Source organism: Nicotiana tabacum, chromosome 5 (genome assembly GCF_000715075.1).
Source record: "Nicotiana tabacum cultivar K326 chromosome 5, ASM71507v2, whole genome shotgun sequence".
Taxonomy (NCBI): Eukaryota; Viridiplantae; Streptophyta; class Magnoliopsida; order Solanales; family Solanaceae; genus Nicotiana; species Nicotiana tabacum.
This window is the reverse complement of record NC_134084.1, coordinates 73,330,736-73,350,742: the sequence shown is the minus strand read 5'-3', so window position 1 is coordinate 73,350,742 and position 20,007 is coordinate 73,330,736. Positions and strand designations below refer to the sequence as shown.

The following is a 20,007-nucleotide window of genomic DNA, read 5'->3' as shown; positions in this document are numbered from 1 at the left end:
TTTTTTTTTCTGGGTTTTGGTAACAATGGCATTGCTTGTGGCTCATATTTGTTTAATTGTTGTGATCCATTGCCAGATGATTGATATTCAATTCATCTTTTGAGTATTTTGTTGATCTGTTAGCCAGAACAATTTTTTTGTAAATAGATCTCTCTCTTTTGTTGTTGAAAGTAAGTAGTACATAATTTACCTTGAAAGTAATGGGTGGAGTTATCTTAAGTAAGTTATATGAAATCAATTGTTTTTTTTTTGGGACAAAATCCAATGATTAATCGAAAGGGAAAAGATAGGTGTCTTTTGAGCGTAGATCTTTTCTTGTTATCTATGCAATTGGTAAACTTGGGTATCTTACCTACTTAATGCGCAAAAGACCTTTAGTGCTTGGACTTTCCAATTTTATTTAGCTTTTTGGCGTAGAATTGTTCAAGCCGTGGAAACAGCCTCTTGCAGAAATGCAGGGTAAGGCTACGTACAATAGACCCTTGTGGTCCGCCCTTCTCCGGACCCTGCGCATAGCGGGATCTTAGTGCACCGGGCTGCCCTTTTTTTTTTGTCGTAGAATTGATAGTATGTTTGCTTTGGATTCTTTTGAAAGTGCTTCTCCCAATTGGCAATCCTATGTATTCCTTGCATTGCTTTCATGCTCTACTTTTCCAGGAGCCTAGGAGCTTGGTTTTTGGTAATTCCATGACTTGGTATAGATGCTCTAATGATGGTTTAGGCTGTTTAGTGTTTCCGTTGTTTAAATAGTTGAATCCGCATTAGGCTCATATAAAATATATATATATATATAGTGTGTGTGTGTGTGTGTGTGTTTGGTGTGGAGAAAAATCTTTTTCAAAACATTTTTATCAAAACATTTCCAATTCTTCCATCAAATGATAAAGAGGGAGCAGTTCTCCAATCTTCAACTGTGTCAGCTTGACCCTTGAATCCAGTATGGCAACCTCTATCTATTGGAGAAGGTTGCGAATTGTTAAGTTATTATTTTTTTGTTCTCATATTCTTTGCTCTAAGTTTCATCTCAAAATTGACACTGTGAATAACGTAAGAAAAGGATGGTATTTTGATCAGATAACCTTTAAAATGGACAGCATTGATTTAGGCTCAAAGGGAGGTAATAGATATTTCACGACAAAAGAGAGGCGGCTTACCTCTGCTAAACCCCTAAACCAGAGGGGAGGTGTAAGTTATTGGATATTTGTAATATGAATGTTGAATACTAGAGCTCCTTGCTAGAGTGCTTGATGCTTATCCTGTCCGACGAGAGACTTGGTTGCTTGTTGAAAGCTGGCTATGCTTTCTTTTCAAAAAGATATACTAGTAGTTTGAACAAGATTTTGTTCTGAATCATTCCTCTGTTTTGCTGCATATGATCAGACGACATCGAGGCGTCTTGCTGACAGGAAGATTGAGAGGTTTGAGAAAAACATTACCAAGCGAGGAGCTGTTCCTGAAACTACCGCAAAAAAGGGAAACCAGTATCCTGTTGGCCCTATATTGCTTGGTTTCTTTGTCTTTGTTGTCATTGGCTCATGTAAGATCTTCGTATCTTCATGTGACTTAGGTTACTACATGCATATTTCTTTTGTTTTCGTTTGTTCTCTTTTTGGTTGAATTAATCGTTTTTCTCCCATTGCAGCTCTGTTCCAGATAATAAGGACCGCAACCAGCGGGGGCATGGCTTAAGCATGGAAGTTAAAAGTGGTGGTGTTATAGGCTTTGCCTGCTTGTTGTAGTAGTGTTTTTCTCAAAGTTTAGCCCAATGTAGAAATTGAAGAGAAACTTCAATAGAACTGTTTTTAACTTGTGAGATACTCGGAGAAGTATAAATTTTCTCCTGTCTCGTGTGTTGATATATTTGTGTCCATTGCGTTCTTGCAGAGGTTTAAATATCCTTTCACTTCTAGTATAAACCATTATTATAAAATCCTTTATGCTGGGAAACATATATTACCAAATGGAAGAATTTTCCTAATATTATTGAATAGCAGGTATAGCCGTGTTAGTTCAGAGAACACTTGTATATATGTAATGGGTAACAGTAATGCACAATTCAGAGAGCACTTGTGCATGTGATGCCAGTAAACATCTACAAGACCTCACACACTAACTATCCTTGCTTTACAAAATCTTTTGGAACAATCACAAACAAGTGCAATACTTGTAATTCCTCGTTTTGGAACTCACAGGCACAGTAGGCAAATCACCACAAGTAAATTTAACCAAAATTAAGTTAAAACGCCATTCTATCTGAAAGTCCCAACACGTAAAATGCCATGATCCACAATAGAAAAGGTAGAAACAAATTTTCCGATACATAAACACAACAAATTCTCAAATTCTGAGAGGTTGTACGTTTTAATGTAATAATAAGTAGTCGTAGATTAGTCCTCTGGAATGAAAAGCTTAACAACTAGATGTTTATACAAGAGAGTGGTAATAAATTCAGCAAAGAGAACACTAGGCTGCAGATTATGATGGGAAAAGCTAAAACCACATGATATAATAAATCGCACTCTGCTGTGACTAGAAATTTACTGGGCATCCCAAGTTAAGCCAAAGCTGTAAGACGGGGGTGAAAAGCAGTCCCGCACGCGATCCATTGCCTCTTTCTCCCACGGGGCAACACGCAACCGGGGACCTTCATCCATTCTCCGGTTGAGAAATCATACGTTACTAGCCGGTTCATTTGTCTTGATCTTAAAGATAGCATGAGCAAACCTTTGTTACCCAAGCAAGTCATCCGAACGTGCTTTCCATAAAACTCCAAGCACCATATATTTGGCATTCTGTCAACCTCCTTCCACAAAAGAGTCATCTTTTGCAGTTCCCATATGCACACGCAAGTGGCTGCATTCTTTGTCAGCAGCCCGACAAGCATTATGCGGCCCCCACATTCTGCTAGTGTATGATCACTCAGATGTAGGGGTGCAGGGATAATGAACTGCTTCCAGATCCCAGTAACCATGTCATAGGACACGATTCCATCAGGCTCTGAGCGCATAAAGTAAAATTTATTACCGATGGTGATTGTCTGCGACTTGAAGTTGAGTGCCAGAGGGAGCTTAACATTTGAGGACATAAATTCCTGGACGAGTCCAAGAGTTCTTTCTGGAGTCGTAAACTTCAAATTCACCATCACAACCAACCCAAAGGATACTGTAAGCTGATTTCCCACTCAATGTCATCCCTACTGCCACACGAGACCACACCTTAACAGATCTGGCTGGTAACTCTTTAAAGGACCTAGTAAGAGGGTTGCATACGTAGAAGCTCCTATGTCCAATATCAAGGAAACAGACAAGACCTCCTGCAGAAGCAACTGGCAAGACTATCAACTTGGTCGGCAGTGCAGGTATAGTAGGATGGTGCCATTTCTTCAACATAGGGTCGTACATGGCTCCAGTATTCACGTTTTCATGAGTAATGGTGTAGAACCACGGTTGTGGTTGAGGAACTTGGGTGCACTGTTCAGAAAAACTTTGGGACATCAGCATTGAGTTCCATTTGCGGCAGACAGATCTGAAGCGGAAAAAAGTGGCAATTGGTAGTCTTGCAATAACAGCTTCAAATAAGTCTTCAGGAAATTCTTTCCATATTTGCGGATCCAAATTCTCTATGGAGCATGAAGTTCCAGTCACTTTTCCTCGATTCCTCTCCTTCCGAGCTTTCTTTTTTGGTGGAGGCTTGCCAGGTTCCAACATCTTGAGATTTTCAGATTTTCCAGCAGTCATAATGATATTGTAGCAACTGTCTTCAGCAGAACTGTCATCAAGATTCAGAACATAACACCTGCACAGATACAAACCTGGTTCATTCACATATTTTCTTCCAAGGTAAAAAGTTTCAAATTATGCAGTGAATCAATGAAATCATATAAATATGAGAAACTGAAAAAGGACTGAACGCCACCGCAAGTTGACCCTTAATAGTCGAATCCAAAATTGGGTATAACCATGGATTTAGATACAAGTTTTATTGTTTACTCATGGAGTATTCAAGAAAAAAGTTTGAATTGGGAGCTCGATCCTCCAGGTGAACTGACCTACCCAAACCTAACAAGTAAAAAAATATAGTATTCTAAGAAGCTTCAGAGAACCATATCAAAGGAACTCAGCAAAATGACCCCGTAACGGATACCATAGCACTGCATCAGCTCTATCTAAAAGGCTAAGGCATTTGAGAAGATTCCAGATTAGGTAAATATAGGTTCTGCACCTCAACCTTGGCAAAGCTAGCGAGAAAGTTTGATTTTACAAACATGCTTAACTTACAAAGTTCTATTTTTACTAGCTCATTTAATTCATATGATTACCATCATGTCTAAGAGAACATTAAACATGGAGGTTTTTTTTCATGTTCCATAATTTTCCAAAACATTCTGATTTGTTTTTCACATGTTTCACTTTTATGGTCAAGTTTGACCAAATGCACAAATTAATGCATTTTAGCCAGAACTGTGTAACCAGTATCGTCAACCTAAGTCGTTACAGAGTGGAAGCGCCAATAAACCTTTTATTCTGAAAGTAAGAATTAGCATACCTAATAACTTGGAAATATCCAGAAATAGCATTCCCTAATTATTCTTCTACATATCTCTAGAACATAGCTGCTAGTCTTAACATGTGAATAACAACAACAACAACAATAACAACAAACCCAGTGTAATCCCACAGGTGGGGTCTAGGGAGGGTAACGTGTACGCAGACCTTACGCCTACCTTGTTAATACAGAAAGCTGTTTCCGATAGACAGTCTTAACATGTGAATATTCTACTTAATTCACTCACCAATACACAAAGTAGCTAGCAAATATGTTATATGTAAACACTGTGACTTTCAAATGATTCCGGTTATTCTAGCCCACACCAGATGATGTTACTTAAAGGGGAAGAAAACGTGTTCAAATGCACATAATTCAGTCACAAAGATGTTAGAAACATGTAATCAAGTATGTGGCCCAGTGGTCAATGAAAAGGGTGATAACCATGGGGCACCACGATTCAAATACTAGCAAAGACAAAATATGCTAGGTGATTCTTCAAGTCTTCCTAAGCTTCGGTGGGTAGAGTTACTTATACCTGTTCGGGTGGAAAAGACAAAAGACCAGGTACCCGATGGAATAGCGAGGTACGCGTAAGCTGACCTGGACACCACCATTATCAAGAAAAGAAAAAAGAAATGCTAGAAACCATAACCATAGCATTGAGGCCATGCAAGCAGGCAACCATCTCTGGCTAACAAGAGAAGCATCATCCTGATGTAAGCTCCACTACTTTTGCTTTCTAAAAGATTCTATCTTCCAATTGAAAATGAGTTTCAACTTCGATTCAACTAATACTCACTATTGTTTTGAGGAAACTTTGGCCTTCATCTGCTTATGTTTAAATAAAAATAATGACAAAGAAGACAAAAGCTTTGATTTCCATGTATTCCATAAGACTGTACTTTGCAATGAGAATGCAACATGCTCAAATTGTAGAACCATAAAAGACTTCAAAATGGATGAAAATTATGCTGTATAAAGCATCTTTTGATAATTCCATTACATGAGGGTACTTTGTTAGAAGTAGGTTGGCATTGTGTTTCACAAACGAAAGGAAAGTTTTAGACTACCAAACAGGTTTTAAATCATTATAATTTAAAAATAGCACTCAATCCCAACAGAGAAACTAGTATCTCGTTTACTAGTCTTTGAAGGTGTTAAAAAATTCTGTTCTCCAAAAGACAAAGACTCTACTAGAGTATATCAAAATTTTATTTTGTTGGCTAAATTGCAAAGGCTCTTACTTAGAAAGATAAACTTTAAACTCAGAAAAGAAGTTCGCGAACTTATAATGCTGCAAAACAAAGAGCTCGGGGTTTGTGCATTTCAGAAATACTACAAGACAGTATATATGCTCTTTCCCTAGTGGGGGATGGCAAAACAATCCCTAAAGGACAGTTGAACCAAGTTCCTAGCCTAGTGAGTATTGTTTCCATATGTTTGCATTTCAGATACCGACTACCTATAATTTGTCTAAAAGACCATTGGCTTCACCCAGTGGCTGCCAACAACCAGCTGTCTCGATAGTACAAGCTAAGGCTGGCTGGCTAGATTTCTTTAAATCCCTCTTGAAAATTCAAACATTCATTCTGAAAGAATGTCATTGAGTATTTACCCAATACCATACAGTGCACAATACCACAAATGAAACAACATATGAATCACTAGACAATTAGGACAACTACTGTACCATTGCTGACTAGGAACAAACTACTTTTGAAGTGATCATTCTACAACCAAGAGAACATGAGCTCGATTTATGTATAACGGCTCTAGCATTGGGATTGTGAGCTTATCATAGTTGCAGGTGATCAGAATATATTAGCCCTTAAAATTTTAACAATAACTAAGACAAGAGTTACCCAGTAACTGTATTGGCAGGAGTTAACAAGTAACCGGTGGAATAGCAAAGGTGTGCGCAAGCTGAACCAGGCACCACCATTGTGAATAAAACAGAATTTTAAAAAGACCTGTGACATATTTTTATTCACTAAAGAAAAGCAAGACCAAGCTGTAAGACCTAAAGTTTACTAATTTGACAGTTAGGTAGCGCTAAGGAACACTAATAAGAGCAATTTGAGTATGTCAAGAACTACCAAACATGAAAACACCACACTAAAAAAACAATGCAATTTCCCCAATTTGATCACCGCAGCAAAGGCAACAAAAAAAACCAAGCCCTCAGAAATATCATAAAGTTGACACCTTTAAAACCAAAAGCACAAAGAAAGCAAGGAATAAGAACATTTCACAAAGTGGGAATTCAATATCAAACAGCATTTAATCATACAGATCGACCAAAGTACACATAAAAATTAAAGATTAACAGAAAACCCATGAGGGGAAATAAGGAAAGAAAGAGAAAAATCAAACCTTGGGAGGTGTAAAAGCGGTGGCGATTGAAGAGGAAAAGAGAAGTTAGAAGAAGAAGAAGAGGAGGAGGAAGAAGAAGGAGAGTGTGTATTTTGTTGTTGTAAGAGTTGTTTAACTTGTCCAATGAGTTGCCTCAGCATGGCCAGCACTTCCATGCCCTTTCAGGGGTCTCAGGCCCTATACCATATTCACACCCACCACCTCTCTCTCTCTCTCTTCTGTATCTATATCTATTCATCCATCTGAAAATGAAATGAAATGAAAAATCTCTCTTATTTTGAGTTTTCTTTGTTGTTCGTGTGCGATACTTATTACCCACTCCTTTATTAACACGTCAGCTAGGGCCCCTTTGATCATGAGTAGTATTGACCGTGTACGCAACTTTTCCACCTTTCTAATCAATTCTCATACCATCTTTATTTATTCCTTCCCCCTTTTCCCATTCTAACCTTCTTCTTTTTCATTTCCATTTTTCTCTACAACAAAAATCTTATTACTCTCCATGTTTCAATTTATGTGAATTATTTGGATAGAATTCAAAGTTTAAATTAAATTATTTTCAAATTTAGAAACAATTATTCTTTTTTAAACGGATCAAAAAGGAAATAGGTTCATATAAACTGGAACAAAAGGAATACCCACTAAATTAATCAAGAGATAATTATACCTCTATCTCAAAATTATGATTATTCATCCTATTTTATTCAAATTCATTTAGTATAATTTATAGTTGTAACAACTAAATTTTGCTCCTGAAAAATAATAATCAAGACAAGAAATATAGCGACAAATATTATATTCAATTTCAAGTGACGAGGTTACAATCTCTAAAATATCTCTAAATCTAAAGAGATATAGTCCTTTGATTCTTCTCCTCACGGATGATGGTTCAAGAGCTTGAAAGCTTGATCTTGAACTTGACGGATTTCAGATTTGTAGTACGTCACGAACAATTTGAAGGTCGTCACGAACCAGGATTTGGTGTTGGGTTATCATGAACGGACGATTTGAAGCTGTCCGCCTATGACTTGAGTTCGCATTTGAAATTTGACCACAGACGATGATTGCAGATATGAATGGAGACTTTGATGCTATTTTTCAGAGCTTCTTCGGCCTTTCCTTCTGCTTACTTGCTTGTCCCTTAGCCTTCTCCCTTGACCCCTTTATATAGGTGTGGGGTGGAGTAAACCCTAGTTGATCATTGAGCTTGAGGCTTATGGGCCGGTCCATTTGATAGAAGACCAACTGACGAGCTAGCCCAATAATACATTGGACTTTTATTTAAATCAATTTTAGATTTAAATAATCAACCCGATTATACTAGCCCATAGTATCATTTGGACTAATATGTATTTAATATATTTTAAATCCAAATTACTTGTGGATTAAAGTTTAATAAAATTTTAATTGTCTACAAATGTCTCCTGCTTCAAAGCTTGTCGAGGTGTAGGCTTATCGTAACTTGAAGACATGATTTGAAGTAACCGTTGTGGAGCCAACGGACATTGTTTAGTGTGACCTTTGGATTGTTCACTTGAATTCTGATTCAAGAGATATGCTTTCCTTTGATGCGCTTGGAACATTTACTCAAATAAAATTCTCACAACATAGTTCCAATTTAGTTGCTACATTTTTTCAGGAAACTTATCACATAACTATATTTAGGTGACATCACAACTTTCAAACAACTTTATCAATCTGATACTGAAACCCTTCTCTTCATCTGAGATCATATTACAGCAGAGAACCAAAAGAATTCGAGCTAACAGAATTCATAGATGGTATAAACAAGAAATTTTCTGATACTTCATATACAACGTAAACACGAGTTTGTTCGTGATAGAATAGTCCCATTCCTTCTGAAATCATCTATAAGATCGTACAACTTGAATTGGTTTTCTTCTGAATTTAGCTGCTATATAATATATTTTCCTTACACGTTATTTCCTCCTATGAATTGGAGAGACTTCAAATTGGCCAGCATTAATAACTTGACTATCACAAACATAGAAAATTTTATTATCCAGTGGCATCAAATATAGAAAATTTTAAAGTTATTCCCACTTTCCCGTAACAACACTTGGGCTGACAATAATTTTCCTTTCCTACTTTGATTTCCTAGTTTCAAACCTATTCATGTACAATCGAACATGATATTTCCTTATTTGCACATGTTAGTAGCTTGAACACTAAGAATTTCCTTAATTTCTTCCTTGTTGGTTCCTATAAATTGGCCACTTTCTCCTTGTATCGTTAACATAGTAGTAGTCCTCCGCTCTTTGATGAAAGCAACCGTACTACTTTTTGGTTGGTTTTAAAGGTACTCTTCAATAGTTGGCAACGCAATCCCGTTGCTCGATTCTCCTAACATTTTTTAGCTGCTGCCAGGAATTTCAGTTTTGCGCGTCTTAACCAAAAAAATCATATCTTGGTGTAGGAATGCCGAAATCACAAGTGGTTTGTGGCTACAGAAACTAGACTCAGAGTACTGCAACATATCAAAAATTTAAATTTAGATTCGCATTGTATCATCCCAGGTGAGCTTCCTAAACTTAGTTCAAGTTCTGTCATGCTCGACATTTCAGCTTTGCGCGTCTTAACCAAAAAAAAATCATATCTTGGTATAGGAGTATCGAATCACGAGCGGTTTACGGCGATGAAAACTAGACTTCCGGAGCTACGACATAGTAAAAATCATAATCAGAATATGCTGATATATTCCTAGATGTTTTCTCGAATTTAGGCAATATATTATGGCATGCTGCCCCATTCTGTCTTGCTGTTTTTTCATAGATTCTTCCTCTTTTTTTTCGCAGACTCTCGAAGCAGCACATAGGGCTGTGAATTCCATTAGCAAGGATGCGTTTCATCAACCATGATACATCATACCCACAACTTGAGATTATTAGCGACAAGCAGAATCCGCACGCCCAAGTTCTAACTTTAAAAGTTCATCCTCCGGTGATAGGTGCTTTCCCGCTGGGCTAGAAAGCCGCTTGACGCCTCCCTTGATCTTGCAGAATGGTCGACTAGAGAGACGAAGTATGCATTGGATAGATTTTCGGGCAAAGAAACCAACATGAAGGTCCTACTTTTGAAGTCCTCCACCCATCAAAAGGTAGCGTCTGCTAGTCCTCCTCATCGTGATTACGATGGACGTCTCGTCACTTAGAGTGTTCCTCCTTCTGGATTTGGTGAAGTTCGCTATACGTCCAAATATTGGGAGTGGGTAGAAGATGTTCTTGCCCGCAACAAGTTGACTCTAGATGGCATCAAGGTCTATGACGCCATCTTTGCTTCGTTGTTCACATATGACTACAATGAGAATGTCCTTCGTGCCTTTTGTGAGTTTTGGCGTCTATCTACCAACACAATTTCTACCTCTATAGGTGAACTCTCCATCTCTTTGTGGGACTTGCGAGTAATCAGAGGCCTTCCGATGCATGGGTCATTCTATGACGAAGTTATCCCCTTAGCTAAGGAGTTGACACAAGAAGATGATCAAGGAAAAAGTGGCCAATTTATAGGAACTAGCAAGGAAGAAATTAAGGAAATTCTTGGTGTTCAAGCTACTAACATGTGCAAATAAGGAAATATCATGTCCGATTTGTACATGAATAGGTTTGAAACTAGGAAATCAAAGTAGGAAAGGAAAATTATTGTCAGCCCAAGTGTTGTTACGGGAAAGTGGGAAAAGCTTTAAAATTTTCTATATTTGATGCCACTGGACAGTAAAATTTTCTATGTTTGTAATAGTCAAGTTATTAATGCTGGCCAATTTGGAGTCTCTCCAATTCATAAGAGGAAATAACGAGTAAGGAAAATATATTATGTAGTAGCTAAATTCAGAAGAAAACCTATTCAAGTTGTACGATCTTATAGATGATTTCAGAAGGAAAGGGACTATTCTATCACGGACAAACTCGTGTTTACGTTGTATATGAAGTATCAAAAAATTACTTGTTTATACCATCTCGAATTGTTGAAATTGGAGATACCATCTCGAAAATTGCTTGGCACTACAGAAGACTCCAGGCCCACCTATGTATAATAAGATGAAGAATTATTGGAGGATGACAAAGTCCGAGTTGCTCAACCTGATGAAGAATGATGGACCCTGGTGAGTTTTTTTGGTGTCCTAACTTTTGCCTAGGCCGCCTCTTTCGAGGTTTTCAACCTAGCAGACTCTTTTGTTTTGGGTGTTGTTTGTAGTTTAGGCTCATGCGGGTCAGGAGCATTGCAATATGTAGTTTAGATTCTTATGTCAAGGAGCGTAGTAGCATGCATTTTAGGCTCGTGCATTAAGGAGCTTCATGACTTGTAGTTTAGGCTCGTGCGCCGAGGAGCGTAGCAGCATGCATTTTAGGCTCGTGCATTAAGGAGCTTCATGACTTGCAGTTTAGGCTCGTGCCTTGAGGAGCGTTTATTCTTCAAGGATAATACCTCTTCAAAAATTTCCCGTTGATAGGTCCAATTCTCATGCCATCTGCATCAACTAACTTGTAAGCTCCACTTGAGTAGGCTTCTTGCACAACATATGGACCATCCCACTTTCAAGTGAATTTGCCCCCAGATTTGCGAGAGGTGATAATAGGTCTCCTTAATGAAAGAACATGATCGCCAACTTGGAAGGACCTCAAGCGAACCTTTTTGTTGAAAGCACGAGAAAGACGAGCTTGATAACATTCAAGACTTTGTTAAGCTTCTAGCCTTTTTTCATCAAGGGACTCAAGTTCTTCAAGGCGCAGATGAGCGTTTTATTCTTCAGTAAGACCTTCTTAGACAGCGAGTCGCAAGGATGGTATTTGACGCTCAAGAGGAAGAACTGCTTCAACTCCATAAATAAGAGAATAAGGAGTTGCTTATGTCGGTGTGCGATGAGTCATATGATATGCCCACAAAGCTTCTTCCATTCTGTCATGCCAATCTCTTTTAGACTTGGAGACGACCTTCTTTAACAAGTTGCAAAGTGTCTTGTTAAATGCTTCAGCTAGTCCATTTGCAGCAGCATAATACATTGATGAATTACGTTGCTTGAAGCCAAAAAACTCACAAATCTTGGTCATCAATTTGTTATCGAATGGTTTGCCATTATATGTTATTATATAACTAGGAATACCGAAATGATATATGATGTTCACTCGAATGAAGTTTGCCACATTCTCTTTCTTCACTTCCTTGAGAGCGACGACCTCGACCCATTTTGAGAAATAATCAGTTGCGGCGAAGATGTATAGATGTCCTCCAGAAGATTTAGGAAGTGGTCCAACAATATCTAATCCCCAAATGTCAAATGGCCAAGATGCAACAGTAAGATGTAACATTTTAGGTGGTTGGTGTATAAAATTTGCGTGAAACTAGAAAGCCTTGCATCTTCGAGCATAATCTAAGCAATCTTTCACCATTGTCGGCCAGTAGTAACCCATCCTCTTTATGTGGAAGTGGAGCTTCGGCCCAGATTGATGTGATACACAAACTTCAGAGTGTGCCTCTTGCATAGCTTGAGTTGCTTCATCTTCCCCTAAACAACGCAAGAGAACTCCTCAAATGATCTTCGATACAAAGTGTCTTTGTAGTAAAAGAAGCGAGGGGCACGTCGACAAATTTCGGTCTTTCTTCTTGGATATTCTAGAAGTATCCTATAACATAAGTAGTCGATCATGGTTTGTCGCCAACCAAGCTTCACAACTTCAGCGGCGGCTACCAAATGCTCGAGCTTGCTTTCTTCATCCTCATTCTCATTTGGCGATACTATCCATTTTTGGCAGGTAGTGATTTGTTTCTGGCCGGGCAGAGTCAATGTTAAAGCTAGAGTAGCTAGGGCATCAACCTTCTTATTTTCCTTCCTTCGAACATGCTGAAGAGTTACATTGCCAAGCCATCCAATCAATTTCTGTGCATAATCATAATAACGACGTAATTCTGGCCTTTTGACCTCGTAGCTACCTAGAAATTGATTGATCACTAACTCAAAGTCTCCAAAAATATGTAATTGGAGTTGTCTCATATCAATGGCCATCTCAAGCCCAAGTATGAGTGCTTGATATTCCGCAACGTTGTTGGTGCAATGTTGTGTTAAGGTGAAGGAATATGGCAAGACTTCCCCTTGAGAAGTGACAAACACAACACCTGCACCAGCTCCCTCATGATGTGCGACACTATCAAAATACATTTTCCACGGTGGTTGCACTTCGATGACCATCGTACCCTCATCAGGTAGTTCATCAGTCAACTCCCAATCATTAGGAATTGGATGATCTGCCAAGAAATCTGTCAAAGCTTGTCCTTTCATAGCTTTTTGTGGGATATACACAATCTTGAATTGTTGAAATTGGAGATACCACCTTGCTAATCAATCATTGAGGACGGGTTTTGACATAACAAACTTGATCGGGTTCGCCCTTGAGACGAGACGGACAACATGAGCTTGAAAGTCGTGCTTCAGCTTTTGAATTGCGAAAACCAATGCCAGACACAACTTTTCGATCGGAGAATACTTCAGATCATTTGGGGTCATCATCCTACTCAAGTAGTAGAGGGAATTTTCTTTACTTTCACCATTTTCTTGGGCAAAAAGGTCTCCCACTGACCTTTCTTGGGCTGCAATATATAGAATCAATGGCTTTCCTGGTATAGGGGCTGCCAGAACTGGAGGTTTCATCAAGTAGGATTTGATGTTTTGGAATGTATTACTACAAGCTTGGTCCCATTCAAAAGGTATGCCCTTCTTCATGAGACGGCTAAAAGGTTGGCACTTCCCTGCTAGATTTGAGATGAATCTTCTAAGGTACGCCAATTTTCCTTGTAGACTTTTTAGTTCATGTATATTTTTGGGCTCGGGCATCTTCAAGATTGCATCAACTTTGGCTTGATATATCTCAATCCCTTAATGTTGAACAATGAAGCCAAGGAATTTTCCAGAAGTAACTCCAAAGGCACATTTCAATGGGTTCATTCTAAGTTGATATCTCCGGAGTCATTCGAACACCATTCTTAAGTCTTGCAAGTGGTCTCCTCTCTTTCTTGATTTCACCACTAAATCATCCACATAGCATTCCACATTCTTGTGGAGGATATCGTCAAAGATATTCTGTATTGCCCTTTGATATGTGGCGCCAGCATTCTTCAAGCCAAAAGGCATTACTTTATAGCAATAAATGCCTTTAGGAGTGCGAAATGTAGTAAGCTCTTCATCTTTTTGTGCCATACGTATTTGATTGTATCCAGATGATCCATCTATGAAAGACATTGCCTCGTATCCGGTGGTAGCATCAATCATAAGCTCTGGAATGGGGAGCGGAAATTCTTCCTTAGGGCATGCATTATTGAGGTCTCTAAAATCGACACAAACTCGAATTTGGCCATTCTTCTTCTTCATAGAACAATGCTTGAATCCATGTAGGATATTTAACCTCCCGAATTAAACCAGCTTCGATGAGCTTATTGACCTCGGCTTTGATTGATGGGATCAATTCTGGCCTGTAGCATCTTTGGGCTTGCTTAACAGGACGAGCTCCTTTCTTGACTGCGAGATGATGAACTGCTACTTTAGGATCTAAACCAGGCATCTCTTTGTAGCTCCAAGCAAAGACATCTCTATATTCTTTGAGTAGCTCCACATAAGTGCTTTCTTCATCTGTGGTTAATAGGGCACTTACATAGGTGGGCCTGGAGTCTTCTGTAGTGCCAAGGTTGACTTCTTTCAATGCATCAACAGTCATTTTAATTCCTTCTTCTAGTTCCGCAGGAGCGTCCTCGACATCTTCGTCTTCTTGAGGATCACCATCGTTAAAAGATATATGGCCACACCAAGAGGAATCTCCCAAATATTCGTCAACTTTCCTTAGGGATGAAGTGTATTGCTCCTCATTCGCAGTAATATGATATGAGGATCCTACACTTTCTTCATCTTCGTCACGCTCTCTTGTGTGGACCACTGTGCGAGTCTTCACTTTGAGTACCTCTCCACCTGAAATCAAAAGTCCTGTTTGTCACCTCATTTTGGAAGGGATCAGGCTTTGACACGTTTTGGAGATACTTTGGACTCTAGATGGAAAATGTCTTCTTATTTTTTCATAATTTCTTTGGGACTTGTTCTTCTTCTTTTTTAATAGCCCCAACCTCTCAACTACAGAAGTTTTTATAGTTGGTTCTCCAAGTCGATCAAAGATAGAAGGCCTTTTATTAGGATCAGTGGGTTTATCTTCCATCGTGATATAGTTAATACTTGCTCTTCTAATAGAGATGCGAACTGGTGGGGGTTGTTTGTTACCTAGACCCTCACGTGATTGCTTCACCACATGCTCCCTATTCTTCATTGTGTTTGCTTTCCTAATAGCTTCAGGTGGGAGCTTCCCTAGCTTAGATGGTTCATTGGGATCATATCCAACCTTTGCGAACAACCTGTACGCATTCAGATCGAAACCTTCATTTGTGCGTTTCGTGGGGAGTGCCTTTGAGGCATGTTAGGGGCCACAAAATTTTTCAGTAGCTTTGAAGATAACTTTATGGTATCAATCTGCTTGATAGGAAGGGTTAATTCTCTTAGTGCAACTTTTTGGAGGCTTGATGATTCTCCTTCATCTTTCTTCACTTTTGGGACGTAACGAAGTAAATGAGCTATTTTCTTACCTGCAATTGCAACATTCTTTTTGTGAGCTTTCGAAACTTGGCATGCTTCTATTGTAACTTTATATTCATCAGAAGCTACTTCAGCCCTTTTGGACACGATATTATCACCTCTGGCCTTCGTGATGTCACCAATTCTTGCTTCCTTCACGATGCGGTTCTTCAAGTAGAATTTTGCATCAGCGAAGTATGCCTCAGCTTCCGCGAATGGCTTATCATCATCAACTATCTTCTTTTCAACTCCATCTTTATTATACTTCAAACATTGGTAGTAGGTTGATGGGACAACTTTGTTCTCGTGTATCCACGGAATTCCAAGCAACAAATTGTATGAAGTCTTTGCATCAATCACATGCATCCATGCAGTTGATTGCGTATCTCCCATGGTGATTTCTAGCTTGATAGCTCCTATGGCCCTTTGTCCTCCTTGATTGAACCCTTGAATCATCAGCCGGCTTTCAGAAAGTTCTTCAGTTGAGATGCCGAGTTCTTTTATTATGCGAATGGGAAGAATGTTAACTGCAGTCCGTCATCTATCAAGATTCTATTTATCCTTCTCTCGAGCACATAACCCACCATAAACAAAGGGTGATTGTGTGGTGTCTCACCAAGTAGGAGATTGTCTTCAATGAAGGTGATTTTTGCATTACAGACATCTACTTCTTAGAAAGAGGACTCAACAAGACTATTAGACAGTGATGGAGAGAGTGTTGACTTGACTTCGTTCTTTTCCTCTTCTTCTTTATCAGTATTACAACATAAGGCCTTGTCATCATCGTCAGAAATCCTCATGCGAAACCAACTCGGCAAAAATTCTCCCAAAGTCACCAGGTGGCGTGGCTTTTGGTGATGGTGTGTCTCTATCTCCACCTTCTTTGGGTTCTTAACCGTTTGTAGCTTCTTTAGTCTTCTCACCATCTTATTCCTCGTAGGTTGCTTCATTGATCCTTTTTGCAGACTCAATTTACGGCATCTTCGATGAGTCACCAGGGTCCATCCTTCTTCATCAGGTTGATCAACTCAGACTTTGTCATCCTCCAACAATTCTTCATCTTCATTCCCTTCACAGGTGCATATCTCAATCGGATCGAATGAGCCAAAGGTAATGGACACATGGTTTGTGCTTGCCTTTTCGTCCTCGAGCTCAATCTTCTTTTGACGAGCCAAATCCATAACTTTGTCCTTGAAAACAAAGCACTTCTCAAGAGGGTGACCTATAAGCCGATGGTATTTGCAATAATTCGGGTCATTGCTTTTTCCAGCTTCATTTGGCTGTTTCATCTCTAGCAGCTCAATAAGCTTTAACTTGAGGAGTTCTTCAAATATTGCAGGCACATCAGAGTCTAGAAATGGGTACTCCTTTTCTTGCATCTCTTTGAGAGTCAACTTTAGATTTGCATTATCTTGAGAGGAAGTTGTTTTCATACTCTGTTTCTTGCTCACCTTGGTAGTAAACTTCAAAGGAGAGGCATTGACGTTCATGGATTCTTTGCTTTCATTCTTGGGTACGAACTTTCTCCATTTCTTGACTTCTTACTTATCCCTTCCCCTGCGAGGTTCGTAGATGGGAAGCCCTTTATTTCTTGCAGAAGCCATGCTCAACTCCATATCATGAGCATGGGTGGCAAGTTCCTCAAATGTCATGGGTTTAATTCCTTGTAAGATGTAACGAAGTCCCCAATTCATTCCTTAGATGCACATCTCTATGCCAGAAGTTTCGCTTAGCCTATCTTTGCAGTTAAGGCTTGCATTCCTCCATCGATTGATAAAGTCAATAATTGGTTCGTCTTTTCGTTGGCGAGTGTTCGTAAGTTCCACCATGCTCACAGTACGCCTTGTGCTATAAAAGCAATTGAGAAACTCTTGCTCCAATTGGTCCCAACTATCAATGGATCCAGCCTCGAGGTCGATGTACCAATCAAAAGCATTCCCCTTTAGTGAGCGGACGAACTACTTGACAAGGTAATCTCCATAAGTCCCTGCATTGTTGCATGTCTCAACAAAGTGCACGACATGTTGCTTTGGATTTCCCTTGCCGTCGAACTGCTAAAATTTGGGAGGTTGATAGCCGCCAGGCATCTTCAAGCTATCGATTCTTGCAGTATACGGCTTTGCGTACGTGAGAGAAGACTTTGAAGAGACCTCATACTTATCCTTGATAGTTCCCATAATGAATTCCTTCAATTGTACTATAGGAATTGATCCTTCGGAGGAGACATGAAGATCTCTGGCGGATGACACTTGTTTTGTTGGAGGATCAGCCTTCTCGTGGACTTCAGGAAGCTCTCTAGGTGCATGACTTGATTCTCCATCCATCATGCTTTCAACTATGCCTGTCAATTTTGCGATACGAACATCTTGATCTTGAGCATACTTTGTTAACCCATCAATCGCCTTTGTCAGGTTTGCGAGTTGCTCCTCCATTGTCGAAGTGTTAGTCATCATTGCCTCCATTATTATTGCAGATGATGAAGAATAACCAAGACCTTCCCACAGATTGAACTCAGTTTGGAACATGTCATGTGGCGAGATTGGCGTAAAGCCAACACTTAAGACTTCATCATCAGGTTGGGTAAGCTGACTCTTAGTATTGTATAAAGTAAGTTGAGCAAGAGCTTTCTCCACAACTTCTGCAATATTATCTCCTCTCTCTGACTTGCTAGCAGAGGACCTTTCTTCTTCGGATGATGAAGATCTCAAAGCATGAATTGGTGCAGACGACACTTGGAGTGCTTGTTGTCCCAAGATGCTCGCCTTGCTCCGGGTGATTGGCCAAGACTCCCTATAGTAACATTCAGGATACTTTCAACGTTAGAAGAAAATTTGGAGTCAAACAACTTTTGAGTCGATCTTCTTTGAAGCCATTTTAGTGATCTTGAATGTTGAGAGTTGAGAAGAGATGAGAGGTAGAGATAGTCCCACTGGGCATGCCAAAATTTGTAACAACTAAATTTTGCTCCTGAAAAATAATAATCAAGACAAGAAATATAGCGACAAATATTATATTCAATATCAAGTGATGGGGTTACAATCTCTAAAATATCTCTAAATCTAAAGAGATGTAGTCTTCTAATTCTTCTCCTCACGGATGATGGTTCAAGAACTTGAAAGCTTGATCTTGAACTTGACGGATTTCAGATGTATAGTACGTCACGAACAATTTGAAGGTCGTCACGAACCAGGATTTGGTGTTGAGTTATCACGAACGGAAGATTTGAAGTCGTCCGCCTATGACTTGAGTTTGCCTTTGGAATTTGACCACAGACGATGATTGCAGATATGGATGGAGACCTTGATGCCATTCTTCTGAGCTTCTTCGGCCTTTCCTTCTGCTTATTTGCTTGTCCCTTAGCCTTCTCCCTTGACCCCTTTATATAGGTGTGGGTGGAGTAAACCCTAGTGGATCATTGGGCTTGAGACTTATGGGCCGGTCCATTTGATAGAAGACCAACTGACGGACTAGCCCAATAATACATTGGACTTTTATTTAAATCAATTTATTTTATATTTAAATAATCAACCCGATTATACTAGCCCATAGTATCATTTGGACTAATATGTATTTAATATATGATAAAATTTAAATTACTTGTGGATTCAAATTTAATAAAATTTTAATTGTCTACAATAGTATTTTTATATTAGTCGTCAACTTACTACAATCCTCTTCTTTTATTAAAGCTTGAGGAACGAAATCTTTAACGTCAAAAAGTGCAAAATTTATTTTAATTTTTCTTTTCCTCTAATGGGATAACTCAATCAACACAACTCCAGTAAGAATGCAATAATCTTTTGGCTACCAATAACTAATTGTATTATCTACTCTTATGTTAGCATGTGAAAATTTTAATTTTACTCTTTAATCTTAATCTACAATTTTATATTTGCTTCATCCGATTTTAACTACTAACCATAAACTTGTTGAAATTCTACATTCTCGTTTTAAAACTAAACTAGAATGTAGAGAGTAAACTAGGTGGGCGTTTGGACATAAGAATGGTAAAATTCCCAAAAACAAAAGTGAAAATAGTATTTGAAATTTAGAGTTGTGTTTGGATATGAATATAATTTTAGATTGTTTTTGAAGTTTTTGTGAGTGATCTCGGTGAAAATTTTGAAAATAACTTTTTGGAGTTTTTTAAATTTTCAAAAAATTCAAAAATTCATCTTCAAGTGAAAGTTGAAAATTTTATGACCAAACATTGATTTCGAAAAAAAATTAAAAAAATTTCGAAAAAAAAGTGAATTTTTTTTATGTCCAAACGAGCTCTAGAGTTTTATCTTTTTCAAAGAAACCGCAAAAGTTAATTAGGTCTTAAATTTTCAAAAAGTTGGTTAACCAAAGAAAAAAGTCACTTGTCGAAATCCCGCGGAATATAATTCCTGTGCAAAGTATTCTTTCGTTGAATTATTACAGACTTATCACTTTGCAGGATAAAAACATATTCAAACTTTCAA

The 20,007-nt window shown here is 38.6% G+C and overlaps 3 protein-coding genes across 3 annotated transcripts; all 3 read right to left on the bottom strand.

Annotated features, from left to right (window-relative positions):
• Positions 1-2,257: 2,257 nt before the first annotated feature.
• LOC107822920 (F-box only protein 6) lies at positions 2,258-7,206 on the bottom strand. The gene is given in 3 exon segments (XM_016649509.2): positions 2,258-3,088; positions 3,090-3,795; positions 6,922-7,206. Coding segments are annotated over 3 exon segments (1,395 nt in total). The 5' UTR covers positions 7,077-7,206; the 3' UTR covers positions 2,258-2,554.
• Positions 7,207-12,442: 5,236 nt separating this feature from the next.
• LOC142180814 (uncharacterized) lies at positions 12,443-13,213 on the bottom strand. Its single transcript, XM_075252903.1, has one exon. It carries the CDS (start codon positions 13,211-13,213, stop codon positions 12,443-12,445), a length of 771 nt encoding a protein of 256 aa, XP_075109004.1.
• Positions 13,214-13,897: 684 nt separating this feature from the next.
• LOC107822917 (uncharacterized) lies at positions 13,898-15,997 on the bottom strand. The gene is made up of 4 exons (XM_075252902.1): positions 15,375-15,997; positions 15,194-15,324; positions 14,370-14,890; positions 13,898-14,293 (listed from the first exon to the last, which is right to left on the bottom strand). The coding sequence occupies exons 1-4, from the start codon at positions 15,995-15,997 to the stop codon at positions 13,898-13,900; spliced, it is 1,671 nt and encodes a 556-aa protein (XP_075109003.1).
• Positions 15,998-20,007: the final 4,010 nt, after the last annotated feature.

Excerpts from the sequence above, each read along its gene's own strand:
- LOC142180814 (XM_075252903.1), bottom strand. The coding sequence starts at position 13,213 with ATGAAAGGACAAGCTTTGACAGATTTCTTGGCAGATCATCCAATTCCT.
- LOC107822917 (XM_075252902.1), bottom strand. The coding sequence starts at position 15,997 with ATGATTCAAGGGTTCAATCAAGGAGGACAAAGGGCCATAGGAGCTATC. Across the intron at positions 15,325-15,374 it reads GCCCCTAACATGCCTCAAAG|GTTGTTCGCAAAGGTTGGAT; the intron begins GCACTCCCCACG and ends GAATGCGTACAG. Across the intron at positions 14,294-14,369 it reads TCCCATCAATCAAAGCCGAG|AAGAAGAATGGCCAAATTCG; the intron begins GTCAATAAGCTC and ends TGTTCTATGAAG.